Raw genomic sequence first — 22,015 nt, 5'->3', positions numbered from 1 at the left:
GCTAATATCCCCGAACATCACAATATATATACGCATATATATATGCGTATATACACACATATATGCGTATTGCGGCAGTGCGTGGCTATGCCACGGTGTAGTATGGCAACTTTGGCGCCCAGGACTCTCAGCCAGAGGGGCTGAGAGGTTCCACAATGTGAATACCTTTGGAGAGGAGGAACTGGCTGTTCAATCCCTTCTAGGTTTTCCAGACTATAGTGGGATGGGATCTCCAGTCCTGGGGCCAGGTGTTGCCAGTGGCCAGGTTAAGCTGATCAGGTGGCTGAGAGCAGCCTTATTAGGAAGCCAGCCCAGTGCTTTAGAGGAGAGTTGTGGGTGTGCAAGAGGCATACAACGATAGGCAGACTCTGCTGCGTGCGTGAGCACAAGGGACAAGCCAGGAAGGCTAGAGAGGTCCAGAGGGTCCGTGACCCTGAGATACCTGTCGGGGAGACAGAGAGGGACAGTGACCCACGAGGGGTGGATACTGAACCGCTTGGAGCTAAGGAAAGCTGCTGAGCAGTGCTGAGGACTGTATTCACAGAGAAATATGGTAAAGTCCTGGGACTATCACACGGGGAGTGTATGGCACAGACAGATGTCGGTGAGACCAACCAATGTCTTGATGAGACTCCTGAATGAACTGTTATGCTGAATAAAGACTGTCCTTTTATGTTAAAGTCGGCTTCAGGAGTGGTCACTTAGCGCTCACCATTGTGCTATATTCCCCAAACTATCACAGTATATACACACATATATACAGCCAGCATAACAAACAAAACTTCTGCTCGTCCAAGCCACTAACTGAACTGAAATCAGTTCCTAAGTAACAGGATCCCCCTTAATGGTTTCCCCAAAACAAACAGTCAGTATATTTTTAGTGTTCTGTCAGCAGTCAGCCTTTTCACTCAGTAGCAGGCTACCCCGGCAGAGAGAGCAAACGAGAACCCTGAGCATCAGTCATGTCACATATAAAAAGGCTTGTGGACAGCTGAGACTAATAATGAGGTCTGGTTGCCAGATGAGATGTAGTCCTAGGAATCGAGGCTTTATCCCACTCAAAGCTTCACAAACCCTACAGGTTTCAAGAACCAGAACAGGACTCTCCTGATCAGTCATAAATCCTAGAACCTCTCACTTGGTGCGGGTAAGAAACCTTGGTGACAAATATACATCGCCCACAATCTTGCCAACTAGTGCCTTACAATTCATAATTTTATGTTGAATTGTTGATGTTTTTGCCTTATGTTTTTAAAGCCACTCTGAAATGCATTAGCAATAAATAGGCTCTCTGTGTAGAATTCCTGTTTCTATTACACAGCGCTCCATTTCCGCTGTAAGGAATAAATTTATAGAATGAAATAAAACATTATAATTAGTTCCTCTTTATCATTTGTGGTATTCCATAAATGAAAATTCATCTTAAGTGTAGCCAGATATTTTTTGTGGTTGCTTTCATGTCTGTTTATAATCGCAATGGAGCATGTGGAATAAATGTGCAATAAATATAACCGCTGTGCAGTGTTTTTACATTTGCACATTTGGAAGTAAAGTGCTGCTGTTGATTGTTCTGATATGGTTTTGTTGTTTGCACTGTAGAAAACTTTTTGTTTTAGAAGTGTTCATCTGAGGTCATACTTACCTACTTTTTTTTCATAAAGATCCAACAAAGTAATTATAGGAGTGTATATAATGGCTGACCCATTAATCAAAACTTGTCATGAACTCAATACATAGACTGTGATAGCTGACCTGCACCTGAAAATTCTAGTTACCTGGCTGTCATTCTAATCTCATTTCAATAGTCTGAGGTCTGACCCAGAGCAGGAATGCAGTAAGGGAAACTAGAGCAACATACTCCTGCCTGGACAGCAACACAGAAAGGTTTGAAACCACAAGATCAGAATACCAGCTAAGCAACTACTATGTTCTTTTTTTTTAAGGTTTTCCATTAGGAGACATTCACACGGGCACATAGTACTGCATACCTAGAGGCGTTTATACTATAAAATGCACCTATGGCATCCCGCCGAGCTCCTGGCAACCAGGAGCTGGGCGGGACGCTCTAGCTGGCGTGCTGCCAGAGTGAGAAAGTCAGCGGTCTCCGTTGGAAACTTCAGGTGGTGCCCAGGGCATGTGCCATATGTACCATGCCCTGGATACGTCACTGTGCATACCATAAAAAACAGCCACATCTTTGCGCCCGTGAGCCAAAGGTGTACTGCCCACTTATTTGTAGATCTAATCACTAAAATCTTACATAAACTTACATTGGTGATCTGCCATGAATGTCCTTATGCCACCACTTCCTGTTATAGGGTGACAACACTCTATCCCTGTCTCCCAATTTTTCTCTCCTGTATTGTCTTACTGTCCTGCTTTCCCAGTGAAGACAAATGGCAATGCAGACACATATTGCACAAACATAGTCCACTGATCTCACCATCAGGAAACCCATCTTAATAAATACAGTGCATGCCTGCAGGGAGTAGCTGCAAAGAGGCTGCCGGTGATCAACTGATGTCCCACAAAGGATAAAAAAAAGGTTAAAAAACTGTATTCAAAAATTTTTGGGATTCTCAATGCTTTAGCAGTTTCAGCAAAAGTTCTTCACACCAAAACCCTTAAATCAGTCAGAAGGATAGACCCTTTTGGTGAGCAGCATACAGAATGAATCCCCTTGTGATCGATGTCCAAATTAGAGCTCTCACACTCAGGTATATTGTTATCACCAAATAGGAAATGCTCAGAACGGCTTTCACATTTAATTGTAATGGTTTCCTTTTTGATGCAAACACTGTAACAGAGTGAAGTGAAGCTGTGACATATGTCTCCATCTGTGTTTTTGTGTATAACTATGATGAAAACTATATGTAGATTTTTTTTTTGTATCTTACAAAAAGACAAATTGCCTGTTTTATAGACCTTCATGTAACTGACTTTTTCCCTTAGGTGAACAAAATGGGGGAAAGTGTGGGCGGACATGTACAGTGGACCAGGATGAACAATGGATGGGTGTCAGCATGTCTAGACAACAAACAGAAGATGGACAAATACTGGTTAGTGTTTTTATGCAACATAATATTAGAATATGTTCAATTTCACAGAGATCCACAGGGAAAATGGCTTTGCGGATTGTTTGTAAATAAACCCCATAATCAATTAGCGGAAGAGATTTAATTAAATCACTAGTCATTATACCTAACGTCCATGGCGTGATTGGAACAAAGGTATTTATTTAGTATTTTTGTACTCAAGAGGAAGAACTGAACACATTAGGGGTATTCTCAGTTGTGTCAAGAGAAGGATGACAAACATGGATACCAGGTTTTTTTTTTTTACTTTTGGTTTGTTTTTTCTATGGATTGAATGGAGAAATGTTAGAACTGACACTCACCATCTGGGGAGAAAGCGAAGGGAAATCTCCTAAAGGTGACAACTGAAATAAAATCCTGACTTGGGCAACTGTGAATTCTTTGTCCAGTCAGCAGCCTAGAGATGGGGGAGGTGGCTGAGGTAGCACATCTATAGTAGCCATTTTTGTCTTGAGCCAATTGGTGATCACCACTCCCATGATTTAGACCCCTTTTAACACAGGCTGATCAGGAGAGGATGTGTACATGCATCCCCTCCTGATTAGAGTGGTAAGGTTTGGATGTCACCACTGCAACATCCATGCCCGTCCAGTTTTTTCCTTCATCATGTGATGGACTAAAACTGCCAGACCCCATATCTGACAATGAGAGTCGGAAGAAAAAAAACATGGGGCATAAATCTGATTTAATGATTTTTGCCTATAGTTGCACTTGCAATATAAGCAGCAAAATACTTTAGCAATAGTTAAGTCAAATGGAAACATTACATGTAATTATATTTGGAGAAAATAATGATGTTTAGTAGTAATTTTAATTAAGCACTTCTAGAGGGTATTACAAAATAATGCACCATGCATTGGGACGTTTACTGGTGACAACTACAAAATGTACTAATGATGTAAGATTGTATTGGCTGATAGGGTTACCAATGATAAGGAAGAGGTTGATTTCTTTAGAAACACCCATTTAAAATTATTCTGAATAATGTTGTTAAATGTCTCTGTTCTAAATTAAGAAAAATCATTGAGAAGAAAATGTAAGCGTTTATAATATATTTATGGCAGCAGTAATAGTTGGGGGGACTGGTGGTTAGGAAGTGCAGGTGTAGGAGGTTGTAGTAAAGTTTTACGGAATGTCTAAGCTGATTTAATTTTGACTATTATAGTCTATTGGTCAAATACCAATGACTTTAAAGATGAGATTCCAACTTTGCACCAATTTGTTTTATACCACACAATATTGTAATATATATGTCAATTTATATGTTAAAGAGGAACATCTCCCTTATCTTAAAAATGACACCAAAGGCACCTTTAGAAATGTTCAGTAATAGTAATATACCAACAGATACGTATAACAATCTAGGCTTTTTATTCTTTGCATACCTTATTTCTCTTTTCCTGCCCATTGCTTCTCATGGTGGCCATTTTTACTAAGGGCAGATTAATCCATCACTTCTTACTTCGTAGAAGTCTGGGTCTGCCTCCTGGAACCTGTAACAGTAAGGGGGAAAATTTATTTCCCTGAGATCTCACGAGATTTTGCAGTTTACAGATGAGATTTCCTAGGAAGGCACTGTTGATGTAGCCTTCTCAGGATGCGTGAGGGGCTACATCACCAGTGTTTCACTCAACTGGGAAGTGAAAAAACAGTAATTGTGCATAAAAGCAAAAAATGTTTGCTTAACTAATGAATGTAAGATTATTTCATATCAGCATGCAGAGCTGCATGCAGATGTGATTTTAAATGAAAGTAAGAATGGCCCTCTTTAAGTAAAGATGCTTAAGCAAACAATAAGTTTATTAATGTGTCAACTTTTTATTGCTATCTGTCATGTTGGAATTGTGGCTTTTATAGGTCTTCCCTAAAAGACCCCTTCCATCCGGCTGTAAACAATTATCCTGGGCTTTAACCCTAACCCATGACATGTTATGATAAAGCTGTCAGTCGCCACAAATCCAAGAAAAATAAATAAATTAAAAAACATCAGGACCCGCCCCCTAAAGTGTTTTGCTTTCTGATCAGCAGATTCAGAACACAGGAGAGAATGACATGAACATGTGTGTATTGTAGAAACCTCTATAATATTCCTCCACATACTTGTGCAATTTTTGGGGGGTTTACGATTGTCTGTGTTTTTTTTATAGGTTTGTGGTCATAGATGGAAAAATGTCTTTTATGAAAAACAGCACAAGCTTCCACATGGAATATGCTATAAAATACCTGCAAATCTGCGCACAGATTTACGGAGCAAAATATGTCCATGTTATAAAGGTATAAAAAAAATAAATGATAGCTAAACAACAAAAACCTTACTCGTTTAAAAGCTTGAATTACAATTACTTATATGTTTAAACATTTTTAGGATAGGATTTAATCTAATGTTTGGAAAAATTATCTTACACATTATAAAGCGTTTTTTAATACATTTATGGTGGCAACCACCAGCAAAGGGCACTGTTAATGCTTCAGCATACAAAGACATTGTAGAAAGTTGTTCACTCTTAATAGTTTGGTAACATTTTTTGGGAAGGCCCTATTCTGTTACATTATAACTGTGCCCTGTGTGCAGAGCGAGCTCAATACAGAAATTATTTGATGAGTTTGTTGTGGAGGACCTCAAGTGACCTGCATAGAGCTTTAATCGCAAACCCTTTTGGGATAAATAAATTGGATACATTGGAACACAGATCCTGAACTAGGTCTTCTCATCCATTCAGTACCTGACCTTACAAATGCTCTCTTGGATCATTGGTCAGAAATTCCAAAAGACAAAATATTGTGGAAATCATTCTCAGAAGAATGAAGGCTGTTAATGCAACAAAATGGGAGCCAACTCCATAATAATGACCATGGTTACGGAATGCAATGTCTAACTAGCTCATATAGATGTGATTTTGTTTTATTACAGGCATTTATTTAGCGCCAACAATTTAAGTTGTGTTTTACATGGTTGCACATTCACATCAGTCCCTGCCCTCAAGGAGCTTACAATTTTAAGGTCTCTATCTCACATGCATTCATACAGGTCCAATTTAGACAGGAGCCAATTAACCCACCAGCATATCTTTGGAGTGTTGCAGGAAACCAACCCAAGCACAGGGTGAACATGCATACTCATTGCAGATAGTGTACTGACTGGGATCTGAACCCGGAACCCTCAGTGCTTCACGGCAGAAGTGCTTACCACTGTGCCACCTATGTATTTCTACTTCCACTATTTCCACTTTAGCAGTCAAATCTGAGAAAACCCTACTATATGTTTGTTATGTGTTCCTATTCACACGGCATACCAAAAAAATTGTTTTAAAAATGGCTACCCATTTATGAATGGATATTTAACCTCCCTGGCAGTATTCCCGAGTCTGGCTCGGGGTTAATTTTCAGTACCAAGAGCGGTAAGCCCTCGGGATTGCACAGAAAAGTGTCACTTACCTTGTCCCTGCGAGCACGCGGTGTCCTCTGCTGTACGCGGCCGGCCGATAATGGCATCTGTCGGGAGTCTCCTGCTCCCGGCCGCCCAGGAGAGAAACACTGCTTTTTCTTTTTTGTTGTCTTATTCTGACACGGAGCCGTGTCAGCCTAGCATTGCACCCTCCCTCTGCTGCAGTTCTCCATCAGGTCCACTACTGATTGACAGCAGCAGAGGGCGGGTACAATGCTAGTTTGCTATTGGCTATTGCAAATCGAAATAGCCAATAGGAATCTAGCAATGCATGTCTATGGCCAGAAATGTTTTTTTTTTTTTTCTATTCTGACACAGCTCGGCTGAGTCGAACTCCTTCTGCACTTTGGGTCGGCCGAACATGCGAAGCATGTTCGGCCGACCCGAAGCCACGTGAAGCCACCCGATGTACGGCTGATTTCAGCCGATATACGACTGAAATCAGCCTTACCAGCCTGAAGTGAATAGCCGAACAGCGTTCGGCTCACTTCACTTCAGGTCGGTCTTTCACTCGGCTGCCTACGACATAGGCATGGAGAAGCATTTATGACAGAAGAGACATACAGAATCATAACAAATTTACTTTTTCAGCTTTTTTTTTAAAACAAGAATAATTTTGCTTTAGGTCAGTAATCAGTTCCCTTTCCAGTGACACTAGTGATACAAGAACCAGTAACCCTGTCCTAACAATTGTAGTTTTTTGGGGTTTTGCTCTGTTTGGTTTTAAATGTCAGAGCAAGCAGGTAGGGGATTCTTACTTTATGGGTCTGTTCTGTGGTTACATACATTGCTACCATATCTTGGAGGATGTGGTTGTAAGATCATGTTATTAGGACACAGTTGCTGACTGAGCTAGTGTTTAATCTCTTATAACTGCTGACCTCATGATTGTGGCCAGTTCATTTGACAACCACCCTTCAGTGTCCCATAGTTACATTGTAACATAGTAGGTGAGGTTAAGGTCCATCAGGTTCAACCTATATATTGTGTGTGTACATGTTGCTAGGTATTCCCATAACCCTATATGTTTTATAAACTGAGGAATTCACCCAAGTGTTTTTTAAAGCTGTTTATGTTCACCGCCAATACAACTGTCTGTGGAAGTGAATTCCTTACTTTTGCCACTCTCATTGTAAAAAACCCTTTGCACATCTTAAGATTATACCGCAACCTCTCCAACTTCTTGTTGTGCTCTTGTGTCTTCCTCAAAGTTCTTAATTTATTAATTTGTTCTTCTTTTATAATCTGGCCATAGGGTTTTCACAACAATGTAGGCAAAAGTGCTGTTGTGTCTCTCTTTTGCTTATTTTCTCATGGCACAACAAATACTGTGCACATTTTCCTTAATGTTGAGTTAAACATTTAGAGAAAATACATGCATTTTGGATAATTTAATACATTTTTTTTGTTTCCTTTTGTTTAGATTTTCATTTTAAGTTTGGTGAAATGCACGGTTCATGTCAAGCTGGTATCTCCAGCTTCTACTTTGAGGTAGGACTTACTTTGCTGCTAGGCAATAATGTATGTAAGATTCCTGTGGAAAGCAGACCAGAAGGATCATGTGACCTGATTCAGCCAATGATTTTATACGTACAGTGGTACCTCAGTTTACGAACTTAATTCGTTCTATGATTCTGGTCGCGAACCGAATTGGTCGCAAACCGAATCAAACTGTGATCAGACTGCAATCTCGACTAGAGGAAGCCACTACCATGTGTCAGAGCAGGGAAGATGGCTGCAGTTGTGTTCATCACCCGATGCAGCGTTCGTGAACGGAAGCAAAATTTTGCCCAACTTCCTGTTCGCGAATCGAGGAACCGCTGTACTTTTACAGTTTTCTTTGATTTCTAATTTTCTACCTTGCAACCATCTAAATATTCTCTGCAGACTCTCAGTTACTGGAAAGTAAAGTCCAACAACAGTTTTGCATTTTAAGCAGAGGGGTTGTGGCCTCAAGTCATTTTTTTGTGTGGAAAGTTTGCATAACCAGTTATCACCATTCACATTTGTTTAAACAGTATGCACATGTCCTTGGATAGTGGGGTTACTTTTCTCTTTTTAAAGGGTAGTTCCACTTTCCCTGGTGGATTTAGGAACATGGAATTACCCCCTCCATTCCCCCTTCTATACTTACCTTTGGCCGAACGCTCCTTTCCCTCCGCCGGTGTACTATCTGTACTCTGTACGCGGTAGTGCAGCCCTGCACTTCATATTTTGAATTTTCTTTGCAAATGGCGAGCACTCATTAGTCAGCGTAGTCACCTGGCTGCGCTCACCAATGAGAAGCGCTTCTGACCGCCCTGACCAATTAGAAGCACTTCTCATTGGTCAGGTGACGAACAGATTGGAGGGGTAATTCCATTTTCCCAAAGTTGCCTGGTAAAGTGGAATTACCCTTTAACAATATTATTGCTTATAAGTTCAGAGCAATTGTTTTATGACTGAACAGAACAACACATAAAATCAGAACTATAGGAATAATTAAGAAAAAAAGAACATAAATGTAATATATTTTAGCTTTCCAGTCTTTAGAGGTGATAGCTTCATTAGTTTTCATTTTCAGGCTGAGAACATTTTTGGCAAATCTCTTTTGATCTTGCCAGCAATGTAGTGTCCTTGTTACTTCCTATGCGCTGACCTGGAAGCATAAAATCATGTTGTGATTGAACTACAAATCTTCCAAACCCCCATGTATTGGAGGCATGTTTGAAGTATGTTTTATGTTTAAAGTCCAGCCTGGGTTACAACTATTGCTCCCTCAATGCATACTGTGGAGTAGTGAATGTAGCTACCCAGGAATTGAAAGTGTGTTATTCACAGAATTACCAGGTCGCAATAAAAGAAAAAACCTGATAAAAGAAAAAGAATGCAGCCACCTCATCTAAGGACTACTAATCTGTAATATATAAAATGTATGCTTTTGGGTTTAGATATGCTTTAATGCCTATAGATGTCTATGTTACATTGATGTTTTTAGATGTTTTACCGTACCATGCAGTGCAAAAATATCTCTGTTTTCTTTTTCCCCCCAGGATTTAATCATTATGGGGGCACCTGGATCATTCTACTGGATGGGCTCTATTTTCGTGTATAATACTACAATGAACAATATTTACACCTTTAGCAATGAAAATAACACCGTAAAATATGGCAGCTATTTAGGTAATTCATTTCTTATTAGTATATTGTGACTTGTTTTAGCAGTGTCATGATTAAAGGAAAACTCCAGCCAAACGGTTTTCTGTTGGTTTTGAAAGAATAGGGAGATGTTTGATAACTTCCTTCAAACTATAATTGATGTGTGGATCTCCATTGAGAAAATCGCTTCTCATTTCCTGCATTGGTTAAGCAAAGTTTCCAACCTACATAGTATTTAGAACAATCCATGTTGATTGCCATAGATTATGATAACTGGAATGTTTTTATTTATGGTAACTATATACTAGGTTCAACAGAATTTGTAGACGTTTTTTAATATTAAGGGTGTCATTTGAGGTATCCATTTTAAAGCTGGCTGAAACTAATACTTGTATTGTTGCTTGCTGGTCCTTATCTTTATGATTGTAATTCGAGTAGATTGTAGAACTTTGGTTAGCATCCATGCTCAATGACTGCTACAATAAAATAAATCTGTGTCTAGTCAAGCACTAGGTAGCACCAAAACCATGTTTTAAGAGTCCAGAACAGAACTATTGATTCCACAGTTATCAGGAAGATGACAAGATATCCAATGCATTTCAGTAGATATGCATCAATACCAGTTCAGATACCAGTGCAGATACTTGGCATTTTCATGAGAACTACCAGGGCTGCAGCGGTTGCAGCTGGGACCTGGCTTTGGCGCTCCACCACTGACCTGAAATCATTAGTCGATATTGTTTTAGAAAAACTGTCACATGACACTAGACAAAAATGAATTTGTACTTGTAAGTACTTGGGCAAGTATCCGTACTTGTACTTGCAAAAATAGTATCAGCCCATCACTTGGAGCTCGGAAAGTATCTGTACATGTACTTGTACTTCTACCGAGTACAGTACTTGGTATTGGTGCATCCCTACATTTCAGGGACATTTGTAATTGCATTTCAAGTATATTTTACAACTATGATTAGCATTAGGGTTGCCACCTTTACTTTCAGCGAAACCCGAACACTCTAGCGGTGCATGGAAATTTTCGGGGGAGAATGAGTCGCGGCTTATTCGTATGTAAATAACGCCACCCATTCATATGTAAATATCACAGTCAAGACTATTTTCAGTGGGGGGGCCAGTAGCTCCTATCTTAATTTTGGTTGCCCCTGTCTGCCTGACATCATGTGTCCAGGTCTCAGCTGCCATGAAACCCGGACAGAGCATTCAAAACACGGACTGTCCGGGTGAATCCTGGACAGGTGGCAACCCTAATTAGCATCCATGTTCAATGACTGTTGCAAGAAAATAAATGACAGGATAGGTCAGTTTGTATGTGCATTGTTTTCAAGTAGGCTATTCATAGAGCTCTGTCTATATAAGTGCTTCACAATACAATCATTATGCTTCACATTTACCATTGCATCAAACAAGAAAAGGGTGCTGATTGCCCAATAATAGGGCTGATTTACTAAAGAAGTTGAGACTCTTCACACAACAAATTGTGCAAATAGTCACTTAAATTATCCAATCAATTGAAAAGCAAATTCCTATTCACTTTGAATACCCAGTTATGTGCAGATAAGTTAACAGAAATTTGATTTAATAATTGAGTGAATATTCATGCAGTTTCTTGAGTGAAGATTCTCAGCTTCTTTAGTAAACCAGGCTTCATGTCTCCTGCCTCTTGTTGGCTTAATAAAAAAGCAGACAGGAAGTTTTGATGCGACTCGCCCTGGCATTTTTGCACATGCTGCTACATAGGAGACAGAGGATGTGGGTTTTCTTTACATATATCTTTACTTCCCATTCAACAGTCTTGTATCCAGTGTTTATGTCACTGTCAGTATGCATGCAGCAATTTCTAATAGAGATCAGTCTTTAAGATCTGACTTGCCATCTACCATCTGAACAGAATAGGGCATTTGAATTGAATGTTTGTTATGCTATGTATTGCCGTCCCCTGATGCATGTAAAATGATCATATTGGCTATTGGTGCCAGTAAATGTGCAATGCCAGCATTGTCGTCTGGGGGGTAGACCTGCTGGCTGTTTTTCAGGCAGTGATGCTGGTAAGCTAAACACTTATGCTTCTTATATAGGTGTTAAGTATATTTTTTAATTTTTAGTAGTTCAATTAAACAATTTTAAATATACTGTACATCTGATACTAGAGTTACACGAGTAATTTGTAGTAACTCAATTGCACTACTAAAATTGTTAGCAATTATTAGTTTAGCAATCAACCACGAAGCATATGGAATAAATGGCACCCTATTGTGTAAACTACACAGATAGCATGTTGTAGGGGATTAGTAGTCCTATAATCACACTGATGTTGTTAGCAATTGATCACTGCATACACTATTTTAACGCACTGCAACACAATGCACATTATTGCAGTACACAGCAGCCAGGAGGTGCATTCAAGTGCCATTTAAATGAATGGCAAGACAACATACCAAGGGTATGGTAATGCACGCCAGGTGCATTCTCCAAGGCTTCCCTATCTATATATATATATATATATTTTCTTCTAACCTTTTCCTCTGTGCTAGGCAGCCCCCAATAATCCAGAATGTCTGCACATGTCTATACATGTGAAACTCGAATAATTAGAATATCGTGCAAAAGTTCATTTATTTCACTAATGCAACTTAAAAGGTGAAACTAATATATGAGATAGACTCATTACATGCAAAGCAAGATAGTTCAAGCCGTGATTTGTCATAATTGTGATGATTATGGCTTACAGCTCATGAAAACCCCAAATCCACAATCTCAGAAAATTAGAATATTACATGCAATCAATAAAACAAGGATTGTACATAGAACAATATCGTACCTCTGAAAAGTATAAGCATGCATATGTACTCAGTACTTGGTTTGGGCCCCTTTTGCAGCAATTACTGCCTCAATGCGGCGTGACATGGAAGCTATCAGCATGTGGCACTGCTGAGGTGTTATGGAAGACCAGAATGCTTCAATAGCGGCCTTCAGCTCTTCTGCATTGTTCGGTCTCATGACTCTCATCTTTCTCTTGGCAATGCCCCATAGATTCTCTATGGGGTTCAGGTCAGGCGAGTTTGCTGGCCAATCAAGCAGAGTAATCCCACGGTCATTGAACCAGGTTTTGGTGCTTTTGGCAGTGTGGGCAGTGTGGAACCCCTTGCACTCACAGAAAGTGGGTTAAATGAGGCTGGGTATCATTCAACCTGAAAAGAGGACCAGGAATGGATTGCAAAATGGTAATTCTGTAGGGGACAGCACTAAGGAGAATGTAAGTTTTGCAGCCAGAGCAGCTTTTTCATTTATAATAACTGGTGTGATAACTAAAAAAAGTCCTGGAACTGAACTTTAATTTATTGATTCATGTGAAATGTGAATTTTTAATAGGACCACCTAATAAATGCAGTTGAGATGACATTACATGTTACCTTAACTGTATTGAGTTGTTTTTTTGTTTTTTTTAACTATGATGTCTTTAATAGTAATATTATGGTTAATGTATTATACTATTATGGCACTACATCCAGTAACCTATTTTTCTGGTAAAAGACTAATCAAACAACTTAAATTGTTTTAGGTTACGCAGTTGGAGCTGGGCATTTTCTAGCACGTGACAGCATTGAGATTATAGCAGGGGCTCCACAGCAGGAACAGATTGGTAAGGTAAGAAAAAGTCTGAAGTTTATAATACACCTATTAGACAGCATATCTTTTTTTTCCAGTAAATCTAGGACAAAGTCCATGCAAAAACTGCGACACCTTAAGCCTCACAAGACAGCTACTTACTGTTCAGGACTCTTGGTTGATCCCCTGTATATTCATTGATATAGTGGCATCATGTCACTCCAACCTGTAGGGATGCTATCGCTGACTGCTCATTCTTATATTGCTTGTTGCCTGGCTGTCATGCTGACCCAACATGCTATGGGTTAGCATTTCAAATTATTGAAGCCAAAGGGTCAACATAATTGCATGATAACTAGCATTTTCAGAGATAGACTAGCCATGACTGTCCCTTATTCTCATAGAAAAGTTTATTTAATGGATAATCAAATCCGTTTAATAACTAGAATTTTCTTTGGGCTGTGAGAATACAGTGGAGTAAAAACACAATGACGGGGCTAATCACTTAACCATCATGCTAAATGTTACTATGCAGAAATCAGTAGAGGAGTTTTGCAAAGCTTGAAGCCAAGCATAAAAATTGGTGCCTGCGGCAAAGATCAAAGCCAGAAGCTTCATAAAAGAGATTCCTATTGTGGGGCACTGGACAATTCATATGCAGCCAGAAAGTGTTTCATTCATCAGGATTCACCTAATATCTAGAGATTAGTTTTAAAGAGCTTTTCAACAATTGTTACAAATACATAGGAGAGCTCCTCGTTTTGAGGCTAATTAGGATTTTCATAGGGCTTTTGAGCAGCTCTTCGGCTGGAGATTGACTGAAAGCTACTCTTCTTTCTCCTCCATCTGTGAGTCGGCTGATAGGTGAGAGTATGAAACCTACAAGCTTTGACATTTAACTTTACTTTCATGAACAAGTATTTCCCCCATCTTTATGAATTTGCTTTCAAAGTTTCTTGCAAGTTTTATCAGAGTGTTCTTCTATGGAAAGAACTCTTGTACATTCATCATCAATAGATGCAGATAAAAAACAGACCAGATATTATTATAAAATGACCATTAAAATTTCTGCAAGGGTGGCTATATCAAATGTAATAGTTGTGCTGAAATTTCCTGTATCACATGCTTTTTGCTTAAAGGAGAACTATGAGGTGAGTGCTTTTCACTCACCTCATAGTTCTAGACGACCTGTGACAATGAGACTGTCACAGGTCGGCTCAGTAGATAGGGAGGTGAGCGAACACATACCGGTGTTCGCTCACCTCTCGATCCTGTCACGGCTCTCTGCCGTGACAGGGGCTGGATTCCCCCCTGCCCGCTCCGATCCGCCAGCGCTGACTGGCGGAACGGACGGGGGAGGGGGCGGGTACAGCTGGCTCTGCCTCTAGATAGGCAGAGCCAGCTGTCAGTCACGCAACTGGGCGGATCCTGGCACAATTGTCGGGATCCACTTCAGCTGCGGCGTCTCAGTATACCGCGAGCAGCAGCTCGTGGTATACTGAGCCTAGGGTGATGGGAGGATGCTAGTTTGTGTCCTCCCGTTACCTTAAGGAGAACTATGCGGAAAAGCTGTCACACTGTCACACGTCGGCTCAATAGATCGGGAAGTGAGCGAACACATACCGTCGCTCGCTCACTTCTCGATCATCTCCCTGCAGGGATTCTCCCCTCCCCGCTCCGATCCTCCAGTACTGACTGGAGGAACGGACGGGGGAGTCGGCGGGTACAGCTGGCTCTGCCTATAGATAGGCAGAGCCAGCTGTCACTCATGCTGCTGGGCACATCTTGACAGTAATGTCGAGATCCGACCCGGCTGCGGCGGTCTCAGTAGATGGCGATATACTGAGTTTTGGGTCAAGGGAGGACGCTAGTATATGTCCTCCCGTGACCCTTAGGAGAACTATGGAGAAAAATACTTACCCAATAGTTCTCCTTTAAGAGGATCAGCTGACCAAGTTTCTAGGTCTTCAAACATGGGCATAGCACTGAAGGGAACCAGGATTTTATCATTTAGATTATGCTTGGGTACAACAGGTCAGCAGTTTAATATACAGCTGAAAGACATCTGTGTGAACTGTTTACCTGCCAAAGTTTTGTAATGTGTTCAGCCACTTTTGAGATTCACTCACATCATAGCCATGTTGCTGATCTCACTTTGTCCTGTAAATGTAAAGCAATGCAGCTTGATCAAAGACCTGCCCTCGTTTGTGATTGGATAGGGAAGGAACACCACCAAAGTGATTGGGTCTATCCTGTGCTTTCTGCTTTCATCATCATGCCCTCTGTATTGGGTAGACAGCAGTGTGCAATGCAGTGACACATGACTGGTCTATGGTGACAAACCTTTCAACTTCAGCCTTGAGTCTTGTTGTGCCTAGGGGCTAATAAAAAGACAGACTGATGTAAAAATGCATTTCAGGATTTTCTTAATGAATAAGTAGATTGCACAGGTGTCTTTTTACTGGTGTCTTTTATATCTGTCTATAGGTCTGCTTCAGAATATGTGTATAAGTACACATTATTGTGGGTTACAGCTGCAATATGTCACTAATTGTTTGTCCTCTGAAATGGGAATATCCGAGAACACTAGGCATAAATTACATTTTTTTTACACTTAAAGCAACCATGTCAGGTAAAAAAAAATGGCTACAAGCTGAGGGTAAATTCTCACCTCTTCCACTGCCCACACCACTAAGTGCCCGGAAAGAAATGAGGCCGAGAACCCAACACTTCCGGTAGTGTAGACCTTCTGTATTCTTCATAGCATTCAACGTTTTCTCCAATTGATCCTAACATCAATAGAGGACACATTAGTGACATAGGGATTGGCAGGGGAAACCACAGCATGCAGCGAGGACACTGGAGATCAACACTGTTAGGTTTCCAGCAGATTTCAATGGAGCGGTGTTCAGCAGCATGGGATAAAGGAGAGGTGAGTATCTTGTTTTGAACGGCTTTGTGGCCCATTATATTTTACCTGACAGGGCCACTTAAAACTATTTTTCATTACATAAAAGTAAGTGCCAGTTTTGTAGCATACAGTTATACAGCTGCTTTTTGTGAAACAAAAAAAAAAACTGGCTGAATACTAAAGGGAACACTTAGACATGAATGTAAATGGCTTTGGCTGTAAAGGAAATGTTACCCACAGGTTAAGGACATTAGGTCAAACCACTAAACTGAGAGGTTTTTTTAATCAAGGTGAAACAGTTATGTGTGGTAATTTCCCTATCAGTTAAACCAGAAGCAAAACTCCACAGCAATGTAAATGCTATCGTCTAGGCCTAACACAAATGAAAGCAAAGACAGTTGAGGATTGAACTTTACATAACTTAAACTTTCTTGAAATGTGTCATGCTTCTTACACGAATACAATGATTAGTGTGATGTAGAGATCTCTGCAATTGTTGTTTCATACAAATGTTGTACAGAGGTGGATTGGTTGTAGAGAAGGCAGGAGGGGGAATTAACAAAATAATAGATAAAGCAATATTTAATTTAGCAGCAAATTATATGTTCCAAAGGAGTCCCTCAAAGCTGGGCTGAAGGCAAACCACTAAGGCTAGGTTCCCACCTAGGCATTTCCATTTTTCGTGTGATTGGGGGTATTTATTGCGCAATTTTGCACATTTCTCCCTGCATGAGATGCAAATCCGGGCAGGATCTGCCTCAAAATAGCTCCTGCTTCTTTTAACATGACAGGCATTTTTCTACGCACGACTGAACGCTAAGGTGTGAATAATTGACTTGCATGGAAATGTGTGTTTTGCACACTTTCGCATATAGATCCGCACATAAAAAGGCCCAGGTGTGAACCAGGCCTAATATGCCGTTGTGACAGCTGGGGAACCAGTATTTTCAGAAGAAGAGATCAATAATATCAGCCTATATTTCTCCCACATTTAGTGTACTTTAAGCCCAAACCCTTTTTTTTTTTATAGACCCCTTGATATAACTTCTAGGAGGTTACACAATAGCTTCTAGTACCTGTCTAGGGGCAACATGAGTCGGGATACTGAGCTCAGCTTCTTGGCCCCTGCTCATACTTGCTCTTCTTCCTTCCATGTAACTGAATAAAGGAGTGTAGTAACACTACACAAAACTGTGCTTTTTCAGTGAGCAAATACTGAGGATTTAGTCACATCTAGAAGGAACCAAAGCTAGAAAAGTGGCAGAGCTTTGCTTTGATGGGGGTATAGCATCAGAAAAGAAGAATTAGTAGCCTTTATACAGCATAGAGTAGAACAACATTTTGAAGAACTATTAGTTTTTGAGCAAAATTATCACTGTCATGGGTGATGTAGCATGAAAAATGGAGTCTGGCATGGGTAAAATAGGTGCCATGTAGTAATAATTCTGTGAAGCCTAAAATATATGTGTGGCTGGGGGTGTGATGGTTGTGAAACCCTCTAAAATTAACTGTAGTATTTGGAATGTTGATAAGTTATATTAAACAATCTTTATTGCAGTCCTAAACACAATCCAGGCTCTTTATTTCACTTGAAGCACTGTTGCCCGCAAGTACTGTCCTGGGGGCTATCAGCCCTTTATTCAAAACAAGAATTTTTGAATGAATTATAATTTTTTACATCATCACAAATAACTCATAGGACAGAGGTGCAAATTAAATTAGAAACGTCAAAAGCACTGCACTGTACAAGTCACTAAGTAGTAACTTGACACAAGATGTACTGCCTGTTGGTTCACAGCCACAGCCAGCTTGTGCTTTCATTCTATCAGCATTTACTGGTTAAAAAATATCTTGCTCATTTGAATTTATAGTCCAGTGAGCAGGCTAGAGTTGGGAAGGTGACAGAGAAAATCTACAGAGCCTCAGCAGTAAAAAGTGGGGTCACCTACCTGGCTTTTTAGCATGGCAGGGTTGTGTGATTTACAAGAGCATAACTATCAACATTTTGGCAACTAAAACAGTTCTGTTGGTTGCACTTCCACTTTGCATCTTTCTCCTGTCTGGCTGGGCCAACTGCACTCCCGTGCTGTTTCTACCATAGCAATAGTTAAAGTAAGATGAAGACAAAGACAACTGTTAAAACAATGTGACCCCCTTCATGGGTTGCCTGACTTTTGTCAATCCTCCATGGATGATGAGGGATCACATACATGTCCGATAATGGTGTACAGATGCATTGTTTGAAAGGTTTGCCCTGTTTTTTGAAATACACTTAAAGCGTATCTAAACCAAAAACAAATTATATTTTTTGCAGCTTGACAATCTTTAGATGTGGTGGCTGCATTAGTTACTGTTTTTAAGGCTTTTTTTGCCTGTAATTTTTTGGTGATACTTTCAGTAATGCACTTCCTGTCCGGGGTGACAATGCTCACTTACTGTACTGTATTCATGGAGGAGCAAAATGGTCACACTAGGCAGCTCTCCTGATTTGGACCACAGGACACCTCTTCTCCTCCACTCCATAACATAGGGGCAAGCTGTTCTACAGAGAGAATCTGGGAAGGCAGCTAACATTGTTTGAGATTTCAGTTTAATGCAATTGAAGTCATAGGTGGAGATGAGCGAACAGACCATATATAACATACCCGATTGAAGTCTATGAGAACTGACTTTTTTCTGGCCTTTTCCAACCTAATTTTCAAGCTTTTTTTTTTTTTTTTGTAAAGTGCAAAGTGTTTTCTTTGAAAATACAGTACAGCGGGGAAATGGGTCTTTCCATGCGGCTTAATGGGCAACATTGAAAATACACTATTCCTTTAAATAAAATGCCTAAGAGATGCCTTAAAGCTGCACCTGAAATGATGGAACAGTATGATTTAAACCTTCAATAGTGACATGTTAAAGAAAAGCAGTGAGGTTCCCCTTCAAATTCATACCAGGCCCTTTTCCAGGCATGCAGCCTGGGTGGCCAGGAAAGGGAATGGCAGGTCCTTCCAGAACCATATCAGGTCACATGCCTTAAATATTGGGAGGGTACCTTGCAATAAAGGGATGAAAAGTCTCCCCCTTGCAAGACAACTTTTCTCCTTATGTTGAAGGGGCAAGGACCTCATTCCCACATCCTGTCCCCCAAAAGGAATGTGGGGGAGGGTGGCTTATCAAAATCAAGAAGCACCCTTTAAAATAAGGCCCCCTTAGGGGAATGAGTATAGGGTACATTATTAGTCATTGTCAGAAAGAGTTTAAAGTAAATAAACTGACCAACACCTTATACAAAGCTCCTAAAACTGCAATAAAATAACTACATGTTATACATTTGAAAATGTACAGTATAAAACATGTGATTCACGTGCTTATCTCTGCAGCATTTCTGATGCAATGCATTGATAAATGTTACTTCTCTTTCTGTGTTGATAACGGTTTGTTAATCGCATACTGTACAGAGGGACAAAGAGCGTTGAGCAATTCCCATTGCTAAAACAGATATAGAATCGAAGATTACAATACATCTTACTAAATGATATTTATTGGCTTTGTGTTTTCCAGGCCTACATCTTTGCGGTGGAGGGAAGGATGCTGAGTTTGCTTTTTGAAGCTGAAGGTAAAAAGGTGTGTGTTTTTATGAAAACCACTTTGCAGCATTTGAGATCACGTGAGCTGGTTTTGGTTGTTCCCAGCTTCCCGTTCTGTTACTAGTTTGTGTTTTTCTAAAAAACCACAGTTAAAAAATAACAGAAGTCTTTCATCTGATCTGGGCTGCAGAAATGCATAGATACAATTTTGCTTGAAGGGTAAACCCTCCCAACATATCTGTTTTTGAACTTTCAACATGAACGGGTGGGCTCATATATTCTATGCTGGATCTAGATCGATAAGGAAATTGATGTTTTTGCTTTATCTGTGGAAATGTATCTCCGAAATCTGGATTTCTGTATTTAAAGTGAGTTGAATCTTAAAATTGCATTTAAATGTATCTTATTTGTGTATCACTCGGCTGTAGATCCTCAAATAATCTCTGAATTTGTGCTGACACTGTCCTTCCTTCTGGAGGGTGGCTACCTTTGTTCCGCATGGTCCCTGTGTGTGTTGTAAAGTAGCCACCACTCCAAGCTCGCTGCTGTGATGGACTACAATCTCCACACAAATTGGTAAGGTAGAGGACTCTGTGGTCTGCAAAAATCGTGTGGCCAGCTGAGGTTAAAAGCATTCTGGAGGGCTTGGAGTGAAAGGGTTAAATCTGCTTCATAAAAAAAGGGAATTTTTGATTACTTTTTTTGTTTAGGATAATTTTGTACATTTTTTTAGAACTAGTTATAGTTGGTCAGCAACATAACACACTCCTCTATCTTGCTCCTCCACATCCTCTAGATGCTGCAAATGACAGTTGGAAGGGATTTGCAGATCTGTAGCAGTAATGCTTGTTGTAAAATTAGATTGAAAAACACAAAAGTCTGATCCTTTTTTTCCTTTGCTTCAATAGCTTGGTTCATACTTTGGAGCATCTGTGTGTGCTGTGGATCTCAATGGGGATGGACTGTCAGATTTACTGGTGGGAGCACCGATGCAGAGCACAGTTCGAGAAGAAGGGAGAGTTTATGTCTACATGAATTCTGAAGAAGTGAGTAGCTTAATCTTGTTTACAAAATCTACATATTACCACATCCACGTACTTCACATATTTATCCGCTTATTTATTGCATTGTTTTTTTCAAACATTAGCAAGCCGGAAATAAGATATTCAAGCACTGAGTGTTATCATATTAGGTTCCTGTTAATTTGTTGCATTTGAGATCTTAAAAATATTTTCTGAATATTACACACAAGGCACAGTTTACCGGAAACAAAACATAAAATTCTGTTGTAGTGACTGTCTTTAAATTTCCTTTATCACGGTCATCCATGTCTGAAAATCTGAAAACTCCAATGCAAAGGGAACCAGAACTGTTAAAATATAATTACTTGCTCATTCATACAATAAGGGCTTAAATAGAATTTTGGAAGGTGTAGTAAAAAGAAGGTGTTGCCCGATGCAGCCAATCAGATGATTACAGATCTTTGATTCCTAATCCAGGTTAAAAAAATAAATGATTACAGTTTGTCAGTGCTCAAGACTCCTCATAAGTGAGTTCCTGTGTTTATATTTCTAAAGTAATATCTGATTTGGAAAAATTATCTGCTAGGTCTTCTAAGGATGACATGCACAACCTGATGCAACATGTTTGAGCATCGCTGGCAATAATCAAGCCATGTTAGGAGCCAACAAAAACAGACAACATTTGTAAACATGGGAAACATTTATTACTGTGTATTAATAACATGTAGTAAGATCTTTTTTTTTTGCAAGGTACTGTGCATTATCGTGCACTGCATCAGAAAAAAACAATTGTGCATGTCCGATTTTTGGTCTCTTCTGATGTGTTGGCAGCCCATGTATTTTAATCAGCTGCCTTAACACAACACACACATGTTAATGCAGGGAACAGGCAGGTCTAAGAGTGCTCTAAAGCTTTTACTGTACAAGTAAGGCCTTTAGTTTCTGAATGAGGTTAACATGGTAGAATAGCCTACTGCAACCAATGGAAAATATATTTAATGTTTTTAGTACTAGCCTCCTTAACATTGATATTTGGTTGGTAGGGTTTAATACATATCACTGTTTGCTCTGAAGTATATATACAATATCAATAATATATAATTATATAATAATGATATAATAATATTATATAATATATAATATAATATTTATATATTAATATAATAATATAAATAATTAATATATATTCATATTGCATTCTAATTTCC

At 39.7% G+C, this 22,015-nt stretch overlaps 1 protein-coding gene across 1 annotated transcript in view; it reads left to right on the top strand.

Moving 5' to 3' along the window:
* The window catches only part of ITGA4 (integrin subunit alpha 4), a 119,713-nt gene that overhangs the window by 28,422 nt on the left and 69,276 nt on the right, over positions 1–22,015 (top strand). The window contains exons 3-9 of the mRNA XM_018559496.1: positions 2,953–3,059; positions 5,243–5,369; positions 7,964–8,031; positions 9,573–9,702; positions 13,256–13,341; positions 19,760–19,822; positions 20,694–20,831. Of these exons, the coding sequence (XP_018414998.1) occupies positions 2,953–3,059; positions 5,243–5,369; positions 7,964–8,031; positions 9,573–9,702; positions 13,256–13,341; positions 19,760–19,822; positions 20,694–20,831 (719 nt within the window). The remainder of the gene's footprint in view (positions 1–2,952; positions 3,060–5,242; positions 5,370–7,963; positions 8,032–9,572; positions 9,703–13,255; positions 13,342–19,759; positions 19,823–20,693; positions 20,832–22,015) is intronic.

The sequence above is a fragment of the Nanorana parkeri genome, unplaced genomic scaffold (genome assembly GCF_000935625.1).
Source record: "Nanorana parkeri isolate BGI_ZX_2015 unplaced genomic scaffold, ASM93562v1 scaffold400, whole genome shotgun sequence".
Taxonomy (NCBI): Eukaryota; Metazoa; Chordata; class Amphibia; order Anura; family Dicroglossidae; genus Nanorana; species Nanorana parkeri.
Note: the sequence above shows the minus strand (reverse complement) of the source record. Positions and strands in the feature narration are given on the sequence as shown.